The 23766-nt window shown below is 43.0% G+C and overlaps 1 protein-coding gene across 1 annotated transcript in view; it reads right to left on the bottom strand.

Moving 5' to 3' along the window:
- BMP6 (bone morphogenetic protein 6) overlaps nucleotides 1-23766 on the bottom strand; it is a 275015-nt gene that overhangs the window by 6376 nt on the left and 244873 nt on the right. The window contains exon 5 of the mRNA XM_030208947.1: nucleotides 10007-10083. Within this exon, the coding sequence (XP_030064807.1) occupies nucleotides 10007-10083 (77 nt within the window). The remainder of the gene's footprint in view (nucleotides 1-10006; nucleotides 10084-23766) is intronic.

The following is a 23766-nucleotide window of genomic DNA, read 5'->3' as shown; positions in this document are numbered from 1 at the left end:
ATTCTGTTTGATATATATTACAAAACCCAGATACTCCTGTAGAGTTGTAATTTGTTGTATGTTTCCTTTGCACTTTATAGTGGCTGGGACATAGGAGTTTTATAAAACATATTTTTTGTTCATAAGTTTCTTCCTTTACAATAATGTCATCCATTTTTGAGACATTTTGGTTCTGCAGTTTCTGGAAGAGCTTTTAATTGCATTCAGTTCACATGACAAATTTAGAGCTTAAAATGAATGATGAACCAAGGAAAAACACATTATACCAGATGTAAATTATTATAGCATGCCCCTCATTATTCTACTTCTGTCCAATGACACTGAGTTGTTTACACTGACCTCCGATATTCAATGCATACCAGATGTGGAATTAGAGCACTTATGAAAAGGGCGCATATGAAGACAGATTTTAGAAAGAATGTATGTGTACAATTCCAGTAGTATTCTAGAAAAGGATGACGTAGAGCCTCTTAAAAAATATATGCAGTAACTGACACATATGTGCCGGCTGTGTGCAGTGGCACCACCCATTTTACAACTGGCAATGTCTACGTTATCAACCTAGACAACTCGCCAACATACACATCTAAGCATCAGCATTTACATGTGAACTGTATGTTCTGAAACACCAACATATACACGTAGCTGCCAAAACTGTCATTTTAGAAACCGACACATACAGTGGGGGAAATAAGTATTTGATCCCTTGCTGATTTTGTAAGTTTGCCCACTGACAAAGACATGAGCAGCCCATAATTGAAGGGTAGGTTATTGGTAACAGTGAGAGATAGCACATCACAAATTAAATCCGGAAAATCACATTTTGGAAAGTATATGAATTTATTTGCATTCTGCAGAGGGAAATAAGTATTTGATCCCTCTGGCAAACAAGACCTAATACTTGGTGGCAAAACCCTTGTTGGCAAGCACAGCGGTCAGACGTCTTCTGTAGTTGATGATGAGGTTTGCACACATGTCAGGAGGAATTTTGGTCCACTCCTCTTTGCAGATCATCTCTAAATCATTAAGAGTTCTGGGCTGTCGCTTGGCAACTCGCAGCTTCAGCTCCCTCCATAAGTTTTCAATGGGATTAAGGTCTGGTGACTGGCTAGGCCACTCCATGACCCTAATGTGCTTCTTCCTGAGCCACTCCTTTGTTGCCTTGGCTGTATGTTTTGGGTCATTGTCGTGCTGGAAGACCCAGCCACGACCCATTTTTAAGGCCCTGGCGGAGGGAAGGAGGTTGTCACTCAGAATTGTACGGTACATGGCCCCATCCATTCTCCCATTGATGCGGTGAAGTAGTCCTGTGCCCTTAGCAGAGAAACACCCCCAAAACATAACGTTTCCACCTCCATGCTTGACAGTGGGGACGGTGTTCTTTGGGTCATAGGCAGCATTTCTCTTCCTCCAAACACGGCGAGTTGAGTTCATGCCAAAGAGCTCAATTTTTGTCTCATCTGACCACAGCACCTTCTCCCAATCACTCTCGGCATCATCCAGGTGTTCACTGGCAAACTTCAGACGGGCCGTCACATGTGCCTTCCGGAGCAGGGGGACCTTGCGGGCACTGCAGGATTGCAATCCGTTATGTCGTAATGTGTTACCAATGGTTTTCGTAGTGACAGTGGTCCCAGCTGCCTTGAGATCATTGACAAGTTCCCCCCTTGTAGTTGTAGGCTGATTTCTAACCTTCCTCATGATCAAGGATACCCCACGAGGTGAGATTTTGCGTGGAGCCCCAGATCTTTGTCGATTGACAGTCATTTTGTACTTCTTCCATTTTCTTACTATGGCACCAACAGTTGTCTCCTTCTCGCCCAGTCTTACTGATGGTTTTGTAGCCCATTCCAGCCTTGTGCAGGTGTATGATCTTGTCCCTGACATCCTTAGACAGCTCCTTGCTCTTGGCCATTTTGTAGAGGTTAGAGTCTGACTGATTCACTGAGTCTGTGGACAGGTGTCTTTCATACAGGTGACCATTGCCGACAGCTGTCTGTCATGCAGGTAACGAGTTGATTTGGAGCATCTACCTGGTCTGTAGGGGCCAGATCTCTTACTGGTTGGTGGGGGATCAAATACTTATTTCCCTCTGCAGAATGCAAATAAATTCATATACTTTCCAAAATGTGATTTTCCGGATTTAATTTGTGATGTGCTATCTCTCACTGTTACCAATAACCTACCCTTCAATTATGGGCTGCTCATGTCTTTGTCAGTGGGCAAACTTACAAAATCAGCAAGGGATCAAATACTTATTTCCCCCACTGTATGTGTTTGCTCTATTAGTTACAGAATCCGCAATCGTTTGGCACTAATGATATCGGGGGTGGAAGGAACACTGGGGGATTAAGGGGATGACCTCCCTTAATCCCTCCTATAAAGCGCTGTTCACAATGAGCATCTTTATAAAACCTAGACGTTCCTGGGAGTAGTTGTAAATGCCAACATTGATCTTGGGGGTCATAGACACATATTCTCCTTCTGAAATGGGAACCACACATGTATTATTGGCCTTGCCTTCATTTTGTCTAAAACACATTCCTTTAAGGCAGGTGTTCTCAACCCCGTCCTCGGGACACACCTAGGCAGTCAGGTTTTCAAGATACCCACAATGAATATGCATGAGATAGATTAGCGTGCACTATCTCCATTCTATGCAACTCTGTCTCATGCATATTCTTTGCACATTTTCATTGCTGAAAAACATATTGACTGAATCTTCAAATTAACAAACACCTAAGTAAAACTTGGTATCAATTTTAGCTGTTGCCACTAAAGTAATCATATATTGCACGGCTGATTTCAAACCCAAATAGCTGTCTTGATTCTTTTCCTGAACTGGCCAGGGTCATCCAAACATCAGATGTCTTTTGAGGCAATACATGCCATAATTTTGAGGTCATCCCAGAAAAGGCCCCCTACTATTGTTCTTAACCTCAGAACTCAAAGTGATGGTACAGATAGCTGACTTTTTGTATTGTTATGTATTCCACTTTGATTTCCTCTGATTTATAGCACACTAGTAAAAAAAGGCCCGTTTGTGTTTGAAAGGAAACGGGCGCTGGCAAGGTTTTCCTCTGAGAGTGTATGTGAGAGTGACTGTGTGAGAGAGGCTTCTGTTCCTGCTGCTGTGCATTCCCCGTGTTGTGCTGATTCGCTGCTCCTTGTATCGTGGCTCCGCCCCTCTCCCTTCTACTGGCCAATCTGGTGTGGGTTGTGTGACATCACTATTATCTACTACAACATGATCCACGGTTCCAGGCAGCCTCAGAATGTTGGAGGTGAGAATTATTATATAGGATAATCAAACATTAATACATTTACTACTACTACTACTATTTAGCATTTCTATAGCGCTACAAGGCATATGCAGCGCTGTACAAACATAGAAGAAAGACAGTCCCTGCTCAAAGAGCTTACAATCTAATAGACAAAAAATAAATAAAGTAAGCAAATCAAATCAATTAATGTGAACGGGAAGGAAGAGAGGAGGGTAGGTGGAGGCGAGTGGTTACAAGTGGTTACGAGTCAAAAGCAATGTTAAAGAGGTGGGTTTTCAGTCTAGATTTAAAGGTGGCCAAGGATGGGGCAAGACGTAGGGGCTCAGGAAGTTTATTCCAGGCGTAGGGTGCAGCGAGACAGAAGGCGCGAAGTCTGGAGTTGGCAGTAGTGGAGAAGGGAACAGATAAGAAGGATTTATCCATGGAGCTAAGATATTCATTTTGAAAATCTGAGTGTGCAATTGGGTTTATAGCAAGAGGTACAATCTACTAAAAAGGTTCAAGCAAGGTTGCATGAAGATTTATAGTCTGATTAGTGGATGAAATTTAATAGGAAGTCAGTATAGCTATTATAAGGCTAGGGAAACATGATCTTTATAACTAAGCCCTGGTAGGACTCTCTCTACTGAATTCTAGATGTTACGCCCTTCACCTATTTCCAGAAGCATCCCATGACTGAAGAAATCTGTTCTAATTCCTGGAACTCTGCACTTCCTTTTATAGCCCTGCAAGAGGGCACTGACTGATGATATCACATCCTGCCTAAGTATATAAGGAAGTTTCATCCACTCAACCAGCGTCTTGGCAACAGGCTTCCTGATGTCCCACAGATGTCAGTGTGTGTTGCCTTGTTCCAGCGGTCCTGCCTGTTTGTTCCTGCCCTCCTTGTTCCAGCATTCCTGTCTATTGTGGTCCTACCCTGCTTGTTCCTGATCTTGGCTGCTCGGTGTCTGCCTAGACTTCTGCCTGGTTTCTGATCTTGTCTGCTTGCTGCTGGCCTAGACCTCTGGCTTGTTCCTGACCTTGCCTGCTTGCTGCTTGCCTAGACCTCTGGCCTGCCCCTGACCTTGCCTGTTGTCTGCCTAGACTTTGGGTCTACTCCAGTCCTTATCTGTCTGCAGCCAGCCCCGGCCTTCATCACCCCCAGCTTGGAGTCACTGCTGGGTCCTGGACTTTGTCAAAGTCTGTGTCAACAGCCATCAGCGAGGACCTATGCAGCGCTTGCATCACACAGGTAAAGCCATACTCATTACAGCACAACGGCTCACTTCCCTCCAACTCTTACACTAGTCTAATGTCCACATGTAAGACTGAGAGAAGCCAAAGTTTAGGGCAATGCAGTAGTCCAGTCTAGATGTACCAGAGCTTTAACTAGTAGCAAGATTCCCCTGAGAGAAAGACTACCACATTTAGCATATCCTCCTTAAATGAAAGAAATGTGATTTGGTAATTCTTAATCTGCAAGTCTAGATTTAAATTAACTTTTTAATTTAACACCTAAGCTGCATACCATCTACATCGGTGGTTGTATAATTCCACTCAAAGTAATGTGGATAGATGGATCCTTTCCAAGCCCTGGTACATCTTAATGAATTAGATATAGTCCAGCTTCCCTCAGAGTTACTCAAATTAGCATATTGTTCATTTTATTTCTGAAACCTTCTGTGCCATCAAATCTGACAATGGTCATTCAAGGCAGTTTACAGCCACATAAAACACAAGATAGAACACAATGGCAAAAGCTGGTGTATGCTGCATTACAAGGCTGGTTGGACTCATTCTGCCTGTTGGAGAACCTTTCCAAAAATTTGGCTGGCAAATGACAAATTGAGCTCAAAGTTGGATTTAACTGTTGATTGTTTGCCCGTCGTACTTGATCGCATTCACTTATTTTCATTCCAGACTTAGATACAAACCAACCAAATCTGGATTTTGATCTTGGTTTATGGGTTTGGAGGGGGGAGAGGGGAGGAGTAGAAAAGATTGATATGATGGAAGAAGGGGGTGGGATTAGAAACAAAATGATCCTGTACTGTGATTGTAAAGTATGTGTGCTCATCTTTTATTTCTGGTCTTCCATGTCACCAGCTGATATAAAATTCCAAAAATAGCTTGACATCTAAAACTCAAAAATGCACATCTAACAAAGTGATATGATCTGGGTGTGGTATTGCCCATTTCAGAAGGGGCAGATCAATGGTGGAATTTCCATCTACTACCCAGGAGTCAAAAAGCAGCAAGGCAGTCGGTGGTCCGCCAAATCCAATATGGAAGATAAAACAACAAGACAGACCTTGTAAAAAAAAACACAGTTTTTATTAATAGATTAAAAGCTCACAGAAATTCAACATAAAATGCCCGACATGGCCATGTTTCACCAGTGTAAAATGGCTGCTTCAGGGGCAGTGGGTCACCAGCTGATATAAAATTCCAAAAATAGCTTGACTGGTGAAACTGTTAAAACATAGCAAGCTAGATTCTGGGATTAGTCTCATAAAAATGCTGTAATTGCAGTGTTTTTATGAGAGACTGATCCCAGAATCTAGCTTGCTATGTTTTAACAGTTTCACCAGTCAAGCTATTTTTGGAATTTTATATCAGCTGGTGACCCACTGCCCCTGAAGCAGCCATTTTACACTGGTGAAACATGGCCATGTCGGGCATTTTATGTTGAATTTCTGTGAGCTTTTAATCTATTAATAAAAACTGTGTTTTTTTTTACAAGGTCTGTCTTGTTGTTTTATCTTCCATATTGGATTTGGCGGACCACCGATTGCCTTGCTGCTTTTTGACTCCTGGGTAGTAGATGGAAATTCCACCATTGATCTGCCCCTTCTGAAATGGGCAATACCACACCCAGATCATATCACTTTGCTAGATGTGCATTTTTGAGTTTTAGATGTCTGTTTCATGGCTTTCTAAAACTGTGATTTAGACATGTATGCAATGTATATGCAATGTCTAAATGCTGGTTCATGCATGTCTAAAGCACAAATGGCTTATTCTACAATATGCACCTAAATCTGTCACCTTAACTAATGATGCCTCCTCTTGAAGGTGACTAACAAATCTAATGAGGAATGAGAAAACCAGCTCTTCCTTAATAATAGCAAGCAGCTCTAATTCAGAAATAGCTTCAGTGATTTACTGTGGGACACAATATACAAAAATGATCCTTAGAATGTTCAGTTTAAGGAGTATACATCTTGATGATTGCAAATCACAAATAAACTGTCTCTATGCAGTGGCATATGGTCAGGCGCTTTAAGGGATTCAGTGGATCCCCAGCTCTGCCATAATGCTCTGGTTTTCTTTTTCTTTGCAATGTTTGCAGCCGCAGCCTGAGATGCTTTATGTCTGAGAAGAGCAGGCATCAGAAAAGGTGTGAAACAGCTCCCCCTGGCCTACAACTTCAGTGCCTCCCCCTAGCATGCCACATTCAGGGGCCAATGCACAAAAGTCCCTGGAAAGAACCGCTTGCTATTTCTACCTCTGTGGAAATAGCAAGCAATTCCCAGAGGAAATCGCATGCAAATGAGATGCTCGCTAGAAAACCAAGCAACTCATTAGAGGAAAGCCCAACGCATGCGTACAGCAGCCACTCGCTAAGCGTGGCTGCTATGTACATGCCCAGAACAGCCCAACAATTACCCCCCCCCCCTTTCCAGAAACCCCACCCCCATAACCTGTCAGATTTTTCAAATCTCACATAAAAAGAAATGCATAAGCCTGGTCATATTTAAGCATGAATCATTTCTCTGTCCTGTGCTTTTTCAAAATCTTCCTCAGCACTTCAATGTATGAGGGCTTTCTCAGAATGGCGTGTGCTATACACGGCTTTCAAACACGCACACAAGCTGCGTCCATGAAAGCCGTGTGTACTTTTCTTTTGCAAAAGTGCTTTAGGATATGAGGCGATCATTCTTCCACCCCCCTTCACACTACTCTGTTCAAGAAGGTTACATCAGAATACCAACTCTGCTTCCTTTGGAGGGGAGCGGTAGGTTTGGGAAGGGGGTGTGAGAGAAGACTTTTGCTGACAATCATGTAAGGAAAAGGGGGAGGAATCCCTTACAAGGTTTTCCCCAAGGAGGTTTTACTATCCCCTCACCATGCACTCCCCGGAACTGCAATCAAAACCAAAAGGAGATGCAAAATGCAAGCAAGGGAATCTTTTCAGCAACAACACCATGCATAAACCCAAAAGAGAAAATGTATGATTTTTCTTCACATGGTGATCAGGCAGCTCCTGGGTCACAGAGCAAGCAGTCAAAAGTAATGCAGGCAGTACTATGAAAGCTTCTGACCTCCTGTAAAAATGTCAGCATAAAAGGTAGGCAATCCTTTCTCTACATCACCCAGAAACAGCTGTGCATCACTCGGATTGCACATTTGAATGCTAAACAGCTCATTTAAATATATTGGCATAGGATTCCCATTGCCTGCTGCTGTGAACGTTAAAAAGCTCGCAGAGCCCATTTGTGCATTCATTGCTGGATTCCCTGCTTGCTAAACCAGCTTGAACCGGTCAAAAACTCATGCTGCTGGCACGGTAAGTTTAATGCATCCCCCCCCCCCCCCCCCCTCAGTCACATGCAGGGCAGGGGGAGCTTTTTCACACTTTTTTGATGTCTGCAGGATACTGCAATATTGCTGGTGTTGAGCTGGGATCCCTCTCTTGTTTGTCTGTTTTAATTAGATTGTAAGCTCTGTCGAGCAGGGACTGTCTCTTCATGTTCAAGTATACAGCGCTGCATACATCAGAGCCCTGAGTTGCTTCCCTTCTGGATCCTCTAGTGATTGCCAGTGGTGATTCTGCCTATCAGCATCCCTGTAAATGTCTGTGTCTCTGCATCTATGCTGCTGCTTGATAAAATTAAGCTAGCTCAACTGGGTCAATGGGCCATTGAAAGAAGGTAAAGAGAGGTAAGGTTATAATGATAATATCTTATCCATAATGAAGTCCAATGCCTTATTTTTATCCTAGTGACACAGAAGGCACGAGAAGAGTTTAGGGAGAAGGAAAAAAGCGAATGGGTGGGGTAGGGAGCAGATGGAGGTGAATGCGGGATGGGGTTAGGCATTGGTATGATACAGAAGGAATGGGGCAAAAGGGCGATAGAGAAAGGATGGTAGGGCAGGAAGGAGTGGGGGTACAAAGGGGAGAGTTTAGGGTTGCATGAGAAGAGAGAAGAGGACAAGCCGGGCAGGATGGAAAGAGAGGGAAGAAGGAACAAAAAAGGAAGAGCAAAAGGATGGAAGCAGAGAACGGAGGGGGTGAGGATAGGAAATGTGGTATGGAAACTGAATAGAAAGAGATGGTAGTGGTGGGTAAAAGGGTGGGAGCTGGAGAAGTAGGGGAATAGGAAAAGAGGGAATTGTGGGATGAAGAGATGGAAGACTAGTTATGGAATTGCAAGGAGTGAGGGATAGTAGATAGTTGTTGGATACAGTGTGCAGGGGACAAGAGGATTGGGAAGGGATAGTGTTTTGTGGGAGCGGAAAGTGTTCTGTTAAGACCACTGAGCCTCTTGTAGGGAGTATGAGGTATGGTGTTGGGGCTGCTAATTCCTCTTGTTGTTCAGCACCTTTACTGAATCATGTACTGTAAATGTCACCACATGCTGCTGGATAGTTAAAGTTATGATAAATAATTCCTACTCACCTCCCATGCTTACTTAATCTCTGCTGAATTAATATCTCAGTGGACATGTTTCCGATTGCATGCTATCCACAGGGGTGAGCCATATTTAAGTGATACTAGCCTTCTGTTTCAACCACATGATTGTCTTCTCGCAAGAAATTATTCACTCAAGTGTCACCCCGATGTGGAACACTCTATCATTAGAAATTAGGGTTGAACAGAATTATTTTACATTTCATAAGTTCCTGAGATCTCGGTTGTTTCCAGAACATTTACCTTAATCATTTTTTAAAATTATTATGGCTGTTTTTTATGTAATTTTGTTTATTCTTTTGTATAATTTGATTTCCTATTTTTGCTGTAAACGGTTTAGAACTCTTGATTATAATGGTATATAAGAAACAATGCATAAATAAACTTACACTGATCTAGTATTAATCATCCTATATAATAATTCTCACCTCCAACGTTCTGTGCTTGAGACCGTGGCTCCCTGGAGGTGGTCTGCTAGGCAGACACGCACTGACGTCACGACAGCTGATTCCAAGGCAAGGGGAGGAGTAGGGAAACACGTGCAGCGTGTTTCCCTACTCCTCCCCCTGCCTCGGAATCATCTGTCACCCCCCGCTCTACGGCCCCCTCGACCCCCCCCCCTTCCAGGATTTGTATTTCCGTGGTCAAACATCCCACTTTTTACCTATTTTATTGGAAAGCAGTGGAAAGGAGCCCCCAGCTGGCTGCATCACCAGGAGCATACCCTCAACCCCTTCACAGCTGTCTGGGGTGCTGTTGTAGTTTGTGATATTTTAGTGGAGCAACAAAACTGTTATACATTGATACACATATGCTTTTGGGCATCAGAGCTCCATTCATCTGATGGCTAGCATCTTCTTTTGCATATGAGGAAGGGATATATAAGACTTTGAAATCTGACCTATAATAAAATCAAATTTCTTTGTTAATCTAACTATCACAACTGACACCCCCCCCCCCCCCCCCCAAAAAAAAAAAATCATGCTCATACAAAGCAAATGGGAGGTCATTCGTCTTATTGTAGCACAACCAAGCATTCTCTTACCTGCCATCCTAAGTCTTGGAAACTAACATATAACTCATGTTTTCGGCATGCTGTTTTCAGTTCACTGCTGTTGTAATCTGGAAGAGAACATACACAGTGGATGAGATTAACATGTTAAAATTGCCATTGATTTTTCCTGGAGCTGGACTGGTGGCCTGCAGCTTGGAGATTTTACGGACTTGGGGAACTGAAACTTTTGACACTCTTCCTTTTGTGTGTGATCGCATATTTTTACTGAATTTACAAAAATGTGTACATACACTTTCCATTTGTAAACACAATTGTAATGGTTCATAGGTGCCAACATTTTTAAATATTTAAGGTTCCCACACTCAGTACAAATTACCTCTTCCTGGACACAGTGATGGAGCTTGCTCAACATTGGGGGGGTGTTCAAAACCAACTGGCACCCACAGACCCGGCTCCTATGTTATGAAGCATCTTTTGCAAGGGATTCCCTTGACAGCCTCTGCTATAGAAGTTAAACCTATTAAAATTAAATTAAGCGTCTTGAAATTAAACCTAGATTAAATAAATCTGAATAATGAGAGTTCTAAAGCTGGACCCTCCACAGTTTTAGCTTTGTGCAGAATACATAACACCCATGTTTTAGCTCTATACCACCTTGCGTGAATCTCATCATGAAAGTGGTTAAGAAATCCAAATCAATAAATAAAACATTTGTGGAGCAATGAGGAGGAAAGATGCTCCATATGGATTCATGATCTCTTGATTTTGCTTAATTTGGGGGGGCAATATGTTAGCAAACATTCTGCAGTCCACATTAATGAGAGAGGCCTGTAATTTTACATTTGGGGCAGGTCTCCCTACCGGGCTTCTATGGTACTTTAAGAAAGGACCACAAAATGCAGCTCTTATTGCAGAGCACCCTAATCCCACAAAACTAACACAGGAGAGTAGGGGCCAAGCTGGGACGTCTAGGAGATAGTGGGCACGTAAATAGAAGATCTCAGGGTGGGGAAGCTGGATGAGAAAGAAAGGTGTAGGTATGCATGTGTTTGTGTATAAATACAGAAAAATACTTACTAAAAATTCAATATATATCAAAGTACTACAACATTCCAACTCACTAAAAATGTGTTTTAACACATTCAGGTACAGGATCAGGACCACATAATACAGTACCCATATCAAATCTTCCCAGCATAAATTAATACCATGCACAAACCAACCACTGGTGCAGCTCTACAGATAATCTCAAGTATAAGCAGAATCTGCTGCATGTCAATAAATCACTATGAGCTGTCCATCTCATATGGTATAGGAAGCTATCTATAAGAGGTTCAAAAAGGTAAACTGAAATCCCATAAGCCAAAATATCAAAAAGAAAGGTTCAGTCCCATTCATCTTAAAATCACAAACTTGGCACTACCAGTGCAGTAAATAGCAGCAGTCAGTACCATTGCTTTAAGTAGCTGCAAACAGAAGCATTACAACTGAAAAGCACAGCAGACACCCCACAGCTCCTCCAGTTCTGTCATCCAAGATTCCAGAGCCTACCTGCTCTCCTCTACAACTTTGCCTTACCCTTCACTACCAATTATAATGTTCTATTACATATTGTGTTGACATTGCAAGTAGTATACCATTCTAATCCTTATAGATAGAGGAATAGAAAACCAGTGGTCCCTATTTAGAGCATTTTTGTGGTTTAACACAAGTAGTATACCATGCCATATTTCGTATTGTTAGTTGAATATTTTTACTGCTGTAATTGCCTATTGCTCATGTTTCATCTATTCTTACTGTACACCGCCTTGAGTGAATTCCTTCAAAAAGGCGGTAAATAAATCCTAATAAATAAGTATGAAGATCTTCCCTCCTTCCCCTCCACAATCTTCTCTTTTCTCACCAGTCCTTCATCCTTCTCTTCCCATTCTGATATTCTCGACTATCTCCATCCCCTCTACTCCTCTACCTCTCCTCTACCACATCAATACCTGAGCTTCATCATGCATAATACACCTGTAATCCTATTTTGACCAGGGAGCATTAGAGCTGGGACCTGTTTACACTGGGTTATTTATTGGCACAGTATCCACTCACTCGGTACTCTCCATTCATCCAATACATCAGTCCAGGCCAGAAGTTGCAGTTCTGAACCAAAAGGTTTACTTAAACTTGGATGATGCAGCAAAACTGGGGACAAATGTTCAGTAGTAACTATATACAGGCAGAAATAGCAAGAAAACCAGTTTCAATCGCTTACAGTCTCTATTAGGTTTCTTAGAAACACTCTAAGTCGCAGGAGGTTCCTAGTGAAAGTCCTTTTACAGCTTTACTCTCTCTGGATATCCTCCTCTGGAGAGAAGGTGCTGTTCTGGTTAAATCTCTTATGCCATGATGATCAAATCCCCCATGCTGTTCCAAACAGCACTAGAAAATTACCACCGGAACAACGTGGGGGATTAAAGCCCTCATGATCAAAACTAATAGCATGCAAATTCATGTGCGCTATTAATTTTGATAATGGGAGTACTTCTGCGGGAGGATTGTGCTGGGCATGCGCCCAAAGCACAATCCTCCCGCAGAAGTTATTTGACAGGTCTGAGCTGTCAAAAAAATAAAACAGGAGGTTCCCCCCAGCACGCAAGGGGCTAGAGGTCCATCAGTTGATGTAGTGTACAGTATCTAGATTTTCAGAAAGCTTTTGATAAAGTTCCTCATGAGACATTCCTGAGAAAATTAATGAGCCAGGCCCAGTGGCCTTCTCCCTCCTCCACCCCCGTACATGGGGGACTGGAGGTCCAGCAGACTTGGACAGGGCACTGCCATTTTGGAGGTCGCACTTGAAGGAATAAACATGTGGATAAAGGTGAGCCGGTTGATGTAGTGTACAGTATCTAGATTTTCAGAAAGCTTTTGATAAAGTTCCTCAAGAGAGATTCCTGAGAAAATTAATGAGAGAGGCCTGTGGACTTCTCTCTCCCCCACCACTGTACATGGGGGGCTGGAGGTCCAGCAGTCCTGGCCAGGACACTATCATTTTGGAGGTGGCGCTGGAAGAAGGAGGGAGTGCTACTCCCTCCTCCTCCTTCACTACAAAGTACAGAGGTGAGGGTGCTGCTAGACCACCAGGGCGGGTGGGGGTGGGGGTATGTTGCCCACTGTGCCACCAGGGAGTTATTTTTTGTGTCAGGGAGTTAGGGGGCCTAGAGATCCACTGGACCTCCAGCCCCCCCTGTGCCCTTGTGTTGAGGAGGGTATTGGGAGGGGATGGAGATCTGATGGACCTCCAGCCCCCTGTGTTACTGTCTGGAGCGGGGACCAGTAGGCCACCAGGGCCTCAGCCATTGGGGGGGTCCAGGGTCCACTGGATCCCCCAGGACTGACAGTGGCAGCCCGGGCTGCCTAGCTTGAACAGAGGAGAGGGGGACACAGTTTAACCCTAAAACCAGCTCTGAGCTGGTGTAGGGTTAAGGTGCAATTTTGCCCGTATGATCAGAGCGCTGTTCTCTGATCATACGGGTAGAATACTGCAGAGCTCATTTAAATCTAATTTAAATGAGCTTTGTGGTATTCCCTGGAGTGGGCGCTGTAGACCCCACTGATCATGCGGGTGCTATCACCCGCATTTACCTTTGATCATCGGGGCCTTAGTACCTTCAGTTGGTAGATGGGCTGTCTGAGCTTTCAAGCACAATGTTCTTATCTGCGAAGTGTCTCCCCAGATAGGACTTCTGGTGCTGGATTCTTTTATCTTTGTGGTTTCCTGGGCCTCTGTCTAGTCCCCTCCTGTTCTCTAAGGCTTGATCTTGTTACTCTTGGTAGGATTATGTGGTGGATGGCTAGTTCCCCATTCCACCTTCTTCATATGCAGATTCAGCAGCTTTGTAGACTCCATTAGTTGCACTCCTCTCCTTCTCTCTCCTGGTGCATCTCTTTAGTAAATGTGTATTAGTTAGGGGGGCAAGAGCCAAGCCATTTCCCCTTGCAGGCCGGCAGTTACAGAGAAACACCATCAAAACACATTAAGGCTAGAGGAAGGGCTGCGTCTGGTCCAGCAGGTGACGGAGAAGAGCCGTTTCTGCTGTGATGGACCACAGGGCCCAGGAAGAGCTCTCAGGCCCCAGCTCAGCAGAAGTTCCGAAACACAAAGCATCTAAGAATCAGCAAGGATGGTAAAATAAAAAGAAAATGGCTTTAACAGCAACATGGAGCTTGACTAAAGTGCTATATTCAATAAAATTTGGCAGCGTGGGATGATTACTTTCCTTAACTTACCCAGAAAACAAACTTACATCTTGTTTGCTTGACTGTAGTGAAGCCCAGCATGAAAGAACCTAATAAAGTCATCTTATTTAATGAGCACAGCTGTTTCATTTAGAATTGCATACTGGTCTTTTTTTAATTGTGTAAACAAACTCGGACCCTTCGTTTTTATCTCTTACATGTACTTGTAAAGTAGCTTAAAATTTCCTACAACTTTGTCCTAAGTTAAGTGCTGGCAAAGAATAGATAAATATTTACTGAGGTTAATCCTCTGAGGAATACTCTAACTGCTCCCTAAATTAACAGTTCACTGGATCCTACAGTGTAATGAATGGCCACTACTGTCCCAGATGACTTCAGATGCTTTCTGATAGTGGTTTCTGAGCCAGTCCCCCATTCTCTGTTTTGATTTAGGTGACTTGACTGGATAAGGCTGGTGTAAACTGATCATTGAGCTAATAATATCCCACTTAAGATGAAAGCAATCTGCTTGGGTGGGATGAGCAAATGCCAGGTTTTAAATATATACAAAACCATTGATCCAGGCTAAAAGGAGAGCGCTTAAATAGGCTAGGGCCGTTTTTGGCTACTGTGGGCTGTACTGTGGCTTGCACACTGAACTAAGGCAAGACAAAACTCCATTTTATAGATTTACTCTGGAAAACAATGATAGTGCTTGTTGAAAATACTTCCAAGGAAAAGCTCAATATTAAAGACTAAAAGGAGATGCCAGTGCAATATAAAGAGGGCTCATGTCATGGTGACATTGTCTTTAATGAGTTTTACTGAAGTATGATGTATGCACACCCCACAGAAGGCACAGAGCCTCATTTCAGAGAGTCTGTGTGAGGGTGTTCAAAACCATGCTTCTTATATTTAACCTGTCAACTGTTGCTAACAATGTCGGCCTAAAGGACTAGAGTGCAAACTAAGATGAGAGCTCATTTATAACTCTAGGAATGTGTAAAAGCTAAAATAACAGGTTTTATGGTTTAATCGCTCACCAGAAGACATCTGAAACCGTTGTTAAAGGCTTGCCCAGGCTAAGTGGACATCAATTATCCCAATCAAACAGCTGTGGAAGGCTCAGTTACAACAGGGGATGAAATTATAGTCCAAACCTGCTATAAATTTCTTCCAAACCATTTCATTAAGTCTAGGTTGAGAAAGCTTCCCAATGAGACAGCTTCAAAACAAAGAGCAAGTACCATCATCAACATTAGAACAGCTCTACGAGCGTGAGTTATTCACTGTAGAGCAGAGTTCTACCACAGCTCCTGGGCCCTATTGTTCATTGAATACCAACCAGAGTTTGAGTGTTTTCATTAACAAATGGTGAGAAGTAAATCACAAACCATTGGGACAATTTAGAGGTTAGAATGAAATCAGTATAACACAATAGCTTTGGCACTTGAATGACAGATACTGTTGCACAGATTTTCTAGCTCAAACTCAAAGTTTTCAATTAAACAAATTGCAATTATCATATCTTTATGATATGAAAAATCTCATAGCATAATTATGTATAAATGAAGAATGGGTGACCTGATTTAAAGATGACTGGTACAGTTTAAGTTCTTTCTGCTTTAGCCACAAGAATCTATTGCTTGGGTCAGATGCAAGGTGGTCTGATTAGGACCGTCAAAACCAAATCCACATGGCCTTGAGCCCCAAATTTCACCCTGCTTGTGAATCCAGGACAAACTTGTCTCACAACCCAGATATTCGCTTGACATCCAAATCATAGGTTAGGAAAAAGAGCTGCAGGCCTCTTCCCACCTCTCTGAAGCTAAGCCGATTCCCATTAAATCCAATACAGCTTACATTAAAATCACAAATGATTTTTTTTCCAAAATATGCATACTGAAATGAATAAGGCATGTTAAAGTCTGACATGAATATTTAAAAATTCCACGCCAGCTTAAATCAATCTGTCTTCATAGACTGAAAGGCCTAGATTGCAAAGCATGCAATAAAGAAAGTAAACGCGCAAAAAATAGCAATAAAAGAAATATTGCTAAGGATTATAGTACAATGCCAAAACAGAAGAACACAAAATCTCGCAGTCTCAAAAGCACACCTTTGCTGAGTTAAGGATTATAATAATCACAACTATAGGAGATAGCAAACACTATGGGGTACATTTTCAATAGAGAAAAACATCTCAAAAATGGCAAAGTGGCACTTGGAGGTTTTTGGGTTCTTTTTAAACGCGAGATGAATCTGTTTAAGATGTATGAGGAATGGGTGGGCACTGTCCAGGGTAGATTGAGTGGGAACCTACTAGGTGGAGAAATTAGTAGAAGGAAAGGCAGGTCAGGTCAGGAGGAAGTAGAGAGAAGTATAGAATGGGGGACTGGAATAGAGACGGGGAAGGGGGTATTAAGCATCCTACCCCAAAACAAAAGTCAAACTGTATTGGGAGAAAGAAGTGAGGGAAAACAGAGGAGCGACTGCGAGGGTCAAAAATTTACATCAAGCATGGATGCTGTTCAAAAACACCATCCTGGAAGCCCAGGCCAAATATATTCCGCGTATTAAAAAAGGAGGACGGAAGACAAAACGACAGCCGGTGTGGTTAAAAAGTGAGATGAAGGAAGCTATAAGAGCTAAAAGAAAATCCTTCAGAAAATGGAAGAAGGAACCGACTGAAAATAATAAGAAACAGCATAAGGAATGTCAAGTCAAATGCAAAGCGCTGATAAGGAAGGCTAAGAGGGACTTCGAAAAAAAGATTGTGTTGGAGGCAAAAACACATAGTAAAACTTTTTTTAGGTACATTAAAAGCAGGAAGCCGGCAAAAGAATTGGTTGGACCACTAGATGACCGAGGAGTAAAAGGGGCGATCAGGGAAGACAAAGCCGTAGCGGAGAGATTAAATGAATTCTTTGCTTCGGTCTTCACCGAGGAAGATTTGGGTGGGATACCGGTGCCGGAAATGGTATTCAAAGCTGACGAGTCAGAGAAACTTAATGAATTCTCTGTAAACCTGGAGGATGTAATGGGGCAGTTCTACAAACTGAAGAGTAGCAGATCTCCTGGACCGGATGGTATTCATCCCAGAGTACTGATAGAACTGAAAAATGAGCTTGCGGAGTTACTGTTAGAAATATGTAATTTATCCTTAAAATTGAGCGTGGTACCAGAAGATTGGAGGGTGGCCAATGTAACGCCGATTTTTAAAAAAGGATCCAGAGGAGATCCTGGAAATTATAGACCGGTGAGTCTGACGTCAGTGCCGGGCAAAATGGTAGAGACTATTATTAAAACAACATGGATTTAGTGAAGGGAAATCTTGCTTCACCAATCTACTACATTTATTTGAAGGGGTGAACAAACGTGGATAAAGGTGAGCCGGTCGATATTGTGTATCTGGATTTTCAGAAGGCATTTGAAAAGTACCTCATGAAAGACTCCAGAGGAAATTGGAGAGTCATGGGATAGGAGGTAGTGTTCTATTGTGGATTAAAAATTGTGAAGCGCTGTGTACGACTGGTAGCGCTATAGAAATTATTTGTAGTAGTAGTAGTAAGATAGAAAACAGAGAGTAGGGTTAAATGGTCAGTATTCTCAATGGAGAAGGTTAGTTAGTGGGGTTCCCCAGGGGTCTGTGCTCGGACCGCTGCTTTTTAACATATTTACAAATGACCTAGAGATGGGAGTAACTAGTGAGGTAATTAAATTTGCTGACGACACGTGGAGGGGCATAATCGAACGCAAACGCCCATCTCCATGGGCGTCTATGTCCAAAAACGGGTATGTGAAGAGGCGGGACAGACCGTATTATCGAAAAAGATGGGCGTCCATCTTTCATTTTGAAAATACGGTTTGGACGGACCAAATGCCATGGATTTGGTCCTTTCTGAGATGGGCGGGGTTTTTTTTAGCAATAATGGAAACTAAAAACGCCCAGCTCAGAAACGTCCTAATCCAAGCCATTTGGTCGTGGGAGGGACAAATGTACAACACTACCATAGCTCTTAGGGGTGAAGGGGGCAACTACATGTGGGTACAGTGGGTTTTAGCGGCTTCCCATTTACCACCACAAGTGTTACAGGTGGGGGGGGGGGGGATGGGCCTGGGTCTGCCTGCCTGAAGTGCACTGCAGTACCCACTAAAAGTGCTCCAGGGACAGGACTTGTTGCTGCTGTATAACCTTGGCACAGCAGTTCACACCTGAAGACTAATCTCACTGAAAACGTCCTTTATTTGAATAAGCACATTTACTCACAGTTAACTGCAGATCAGAGGTTGTGCCCCACTGGCAACGAGTCTCGCTGGTACTGAGATTAGCAGTAGGTCCGCTGGCAGAATGGTGTACAATGCCCTCTTTCAGCAACATTCAAGGTAAGAACTAAGTGCTGTAACGTGGTTAACACATGAAAGGGATCTAAAAGTGTCTTACTACTACTACTTAACATTTCTAGAGCGCTACTAGGGTTACGCAGCGCTGTACAAATTAATAACTAAGGACGGTCCCTGCTCAGAAGAGCTTACAATCTAAAGGACGAAATGTCAAGTTGGGGTAGTCTAGATTTCCTGAGTAGAGGTGTTGTGATTAGGTGCCGAAAGCGACATTGAAGAGGTGGGCTTTGAGCAATGATTTGAAGATGTGTAGGGAGGGGGCCTGGCGTATGGGCTCAGGGAGTTTGTTCCAAACATGGGGTGAGGCGAGGCAGGAAGGGTGGAGCCTAGAGTTGGCGGTGGTGGAGAAGGGTACTGAAAGGAGGGATTTGTCTTTAGAGCGGAGGTTACGGGTAGGGACGTAAGGGGAGATGAGGGTAGAGAGGTAAGGAGGGGCTTACACAAATGGCCACTACCTCATGGACTACCGGAACCATAACAGGGCACACTTTGACCCAGTAAGCAGAGGGAAAAGCACCATGGGAGTACAGCCTACCAACTACCAACATCGTGAGCATTTAACACAAGCTAGTGGAATCATGGAGCCCAATACCCTACACCCACCACAATGCATTGCTGATGTGACTCTGCAGTGCCCTTAACAGAAAAGGTGTCACACTCACCCGTGGCTAACACATGAAAGGGATCTAAAAGTGTCTTACACAAATGGCCACTACCTCATGGACTACCGGAAACAAAACAGGGCACACTCTGACCCAGTAAGCAGAGGGAAAAGCACCATGGGAGTAGAGCCTACCAACTACCAATATCGTGAGCATTTAACACAAGCTAGTGGAATCACGGAGCCCAATACCCTACACCCACCACAATGCATTGCTGATATGACTCTGCAGTGCCCTTAACAGAAAAGGTGTCACACTCACCCGAGACCCACATCAGAACCAGGGAAAGGCTGTCAGAGGACAGAACACATTCTGCTGTCATGGAGGTGGGTACGGCATTTGAGGCTGGCATACAGGCTGGGAAAAAAAGTTTATAAAGTGTGGGGGGGGGGGTGTTTGGTGCGAGGGGGTTAGTGACCACTGAGGGAGTCAGGGGAGGTCATCCCCGATTCCTTCCGGTGGTCATCTGGTCAGTTGGGGCACTTTTTTGGGACTTGGACCTGAAAAAAAAGGATCCAAATAAAATGGACCAAATTCTTGTCAAAAACGCCCTTCTTGTTTCAATTATCAGCTAAAGACGCCCATCTCTCCTCGGCCGATAACCACGCCCCAGTCCCGCCTTCGCCACGCCTCCGACACGCTCCCGTGATCTTTGTTTGTCTCCGTGACGGACTGCAGTTGAGGATGCCAAAAATCGGGTTTCAATTATACCGATTTGGGCGCCCACGGGAAACGGACGCCCATATCCCAATTTGGGTCGAAATATGGGCGTCTTTCTCTTTCAAAAATAAGCTGGAAAGTTATTCAAAGTCGTTAAATCGTGGGAGGATTGTGAAAAATTACAAGAGGACCTTACGAGACTGGGAGACTGGGCGTCTGGCAGATGACGTTTAATGTGAGCAAGTGCAAAGTGATGCATGTGGGAAAGAGGAACCCGAATTATAGCTACATCATGTAAGGTTCCACGTTAGGAGTCACGGACCAAGAAAGGGATCTAGGTGTCGTCGTTGATGATACGTTGAAACCTTCTGCTCAGTGTGCTGCTGTGGCTAAGAAAGTAGAATGTTAGGTATTATTAGGAAAGGAATAGAAAACAAAAATGAGGATGTTATAATGCCTTTGTATCGCTCCATGGTGTGACCGCACCTCAAATATTGTGTTCAATTCTGGTCGCCACATCTCAAAAAAGATATAGTGGAATTAGAAAAGGTGCAGAGAAGGGCAATGAAAAGGGGATGGGATGACTTCTCTATGAGGAAAGGCTAAAGCAGCTAGGGCTCTTCAGCTTGGAGAAAAGGCGGCTGAGGGGAGATATGATAGAGGTCTATAAAATAATGAGTGGAGTTGAACGGGTAGATGTGAAGCGTCTGTTGACGCTTTCCAAAAATACTAGGACTAGGGGGCATGTGATGAAGCTACAATGTAGAAAATTTAAAATGAATCGTAGAAAATGTTTCTTCACTCAACGTGTAATTAAACTCTGGAATTCGTTGCCATAGAATGTGGTAAAGGCGGTTAGCTTAGCAGAGTTTTAAAAAGGTTTAGCCGGCTTCCTAAAGGAAAAGTCCATAGACCATTATTAAATGGACTTTGGGAAAATCCACTATTTCTGGGGTAAGCAGTATAAAATGTTTTGTACTTTTTTGGGATCTTGCCAGGTATTTGTGACCTGGATTGGCCACTGTTGGAAACAGGATGCTGGGCTTGATGGACCTTTGGTCTTTCCCAGTATGGCAATACTTATGTACTTTAAGATGAGAGAAGGAAGAAGACATTAAGGAGGGGAGGGACAGAGATAGAAGTGGGGATAGTCTGTGAGAATCGAAAAGTGCACAGGTTAGGTGGGGAAGAGGGACTATTATGGATTGGCTGGGAGGGGGACAATATGGGCTGTCTAGATGGGCCAGGGTAGCATGAGTATGGTATAGGTGGGCTGGGAGTAGGATGGTAAACTGTGGTGATGAGTTGGGATTGGAGGAAGAGACACTAGTGGGACTTGCAGTGCCACCCTTAGCATTTCTTTTACCCTCAAGTCCTTCCTGTGTGTGTCTGATCAGTTGGTAATTTGTGGCGAGTTGAGCACCCCCAATCATTTTGAAAAGTTGGCTTCTATGTGTCAGATATTGATCCACAAATGGTTTCTGGAGTAACATTTTGTATTTCCCACTGTACTTATGCATTTGCCACTTGTTGTTTCTCCTCTGCTGATCCAATTCCTTGAAGAGTTTTTTTCTCTTCCTTTGCAAATTCTGTTGCTTCCTTCCCTTTTGATACCAATGGATTTTTCCTTCTACTCATCAGAATGGTTGTCCAAGTGTCATGATGGAACTGGATTCTGGAAGTTTTCTTTCATATTTCAACACCTTTTTTGCATTGGGATCTGATGATTCCATTAGGTAAGCCTGGAGGTCTATGATAGTAGCTCGATAGGTACACCTATCTCTCCTTCAGATCTAGGAATATACAGTCTAGACATACACTGATTCTTATAGATGACTTAGTGGGCATGGAGGAGTTTTCTTGTTTGCACATTCAGTTTTTCCAGGTCTTTAAGAGGTCAGTCTATAATACCAAAGCTATATGAGAGTGCAGGAAGTGCCAGTTGATTAATAGTCTGCATCTTATTCCATAATGTTAATGCACTCTTCAATATCAGTTTGTCTCCTATAATATTCTTTACTGAATTTTTCTCTCAGCAATTTGTGCTTGATAGTAGTTCCTTCCTCTACTCCTAGATATTCATATACACCTTCCTTGTTCAAGTTCCTTTATCTCACAGTTATCAGTCAGAGAGATGTTTTCACATTTGTCCAGCCCAAAAGTCATCAGTCTGCCCCACTGTGGTTATTTCTGAGTAGTTCTGAGAGAAGAGGACATTTCTCTGGTAAGTGAACATTATTTTGCTCTGTGCTTTGGGAACTTAAAGATTGGGGTTTAAAGAAGGAATTATAGATTATTGATAGGCAGAATAAAAAAAAGAAGAAGAGAAAAAGCAAACTATCAACTAGTCTCCATACCTTTTTCCACTTAGTTTTAAAGCTTGAACTTTGTACCACAACATTTACAGATAGCCTCTAGCAGGCACAGCAGGGCCTAATTCAGTCTTAGGGGAAAAAATCAGAGAAGCAAGCACTATTAACCAGTTTCCATAGTGTACTACCCTTTTCTCATAGTTTTAAACTGAAACTTTCTCTAGAGGTAGACACTTTTCCCATAGTTTTAAACTGAAACTTTTTGTAGAGGTAGAAATTTAAAACCCAAAGAACGTTAAAAGGGATATTAGTAAGGCTCAGATTTTTTTCTAAAAGACAGTTATTTTCTGTTCTTCGGCTGCTGGAGAGGTAGCACTGCTACTGCCCTGAATAGTGTTAATTAAGGTGTGAGGAAGTAGAATATTTGCAAAGGTTATTAAGGGCAATCTGATTACTGGGTTAGCTTGAACTTTCTGCCACAGCCTACAACATTAATAGGTGGCCTCTAGAAGGCACAGCAGGACCTAGTTTAGTCTTCAATCCCACCCCACCCCCCCTTCCCAACTCCTGAACTCCTTTCACAGCTCTTCATTTATAGTCAGTTATTCTAATTAGGATAACAAGAGAGGTGTGCTCTTACATAGTTTTAATTACATTTCATTACTTTCTAAGAAGAAAACACTAAATAAATCACACAATATACCATATAAGGAAAAAACTTTTTTTTATATTAGACTAATATCCTTAATACCTTAGGAAGTTTTAAATTATTGAAAAACTCAAAAATACTAAGATGGAGACAGCAGTCCAGCAGCAAGAGGGGTGCTATCCAGTCTCTTGCACTGAGTGTCACATGTATGATTATCTCCCAGTTGGTGAGCGGTTATATGTGTGTGCCTGAGCCCGATGCAAAGAGCTCCTAGCTCTCAGAGAACGTGTCTGAGGCTAGAGTAGCAGAGGAGCTGAGCGAGACAGAGAGGTACATAGAGGAGACCTACAAGGACATTGTAAAGAAGTCCCAACTCCAGTCTGGCAGCCCCTGTGCTTCCTTGAAGGAGGGAGGTCTCCTAGAAGGACAGCATCACCCTGGTGAAGAAGGAAGTACTCCTGTAGCTCAGACTTGTCCACTAGGGGATGCACTATCCTCTCGCATTGAGGATATGTCTTCTAGAACTTCTGCTCAGGTGGGAAGGGTTAGGACAGCTGTTGTAGTTGGTGATTCGATCATTAGGCATGTAGATAGTGTAGAAAATTGCTATCAGTTGCCTTCAGTGAAATACAAGGCAGGCTTAGAGCTCAGAACTAGGCCTCTAAAAATCAAAGACCATGTCTGAGTCAGATAATGTCACTGTGACAAAATGCTGAATTAAGCAACTGAGAAGTTGACAGAGGAAGAAAGAATCTGTTCTAAAACAACAGGTGGACAGACAATAACAAGACAATACCAAGAGCTTGTGAGCAACAATGTTTTGGGTAAAGGCAAATAACAGTAGATCATAAGAACATCCAGGGGGCTGGAGGGGGCTGA

Source organism: Microcaecilia unicolor, chromosome 1, assembly GCF_901765095.1.
Source record: "Microcaecilia unicolor chromosome 1, aMicUni1.1, whole genome shotgun sequence".
Lineage (NCBI taxonomy): Eukaryota > Metazoa > Chordata > Amphibia > Gymnophiona > Siphonopidae > Microcaecilia > Microcaecilia unicolor.
This window is presented reverse-complemented; position numbering and strand designations above follow the sequence as displayed.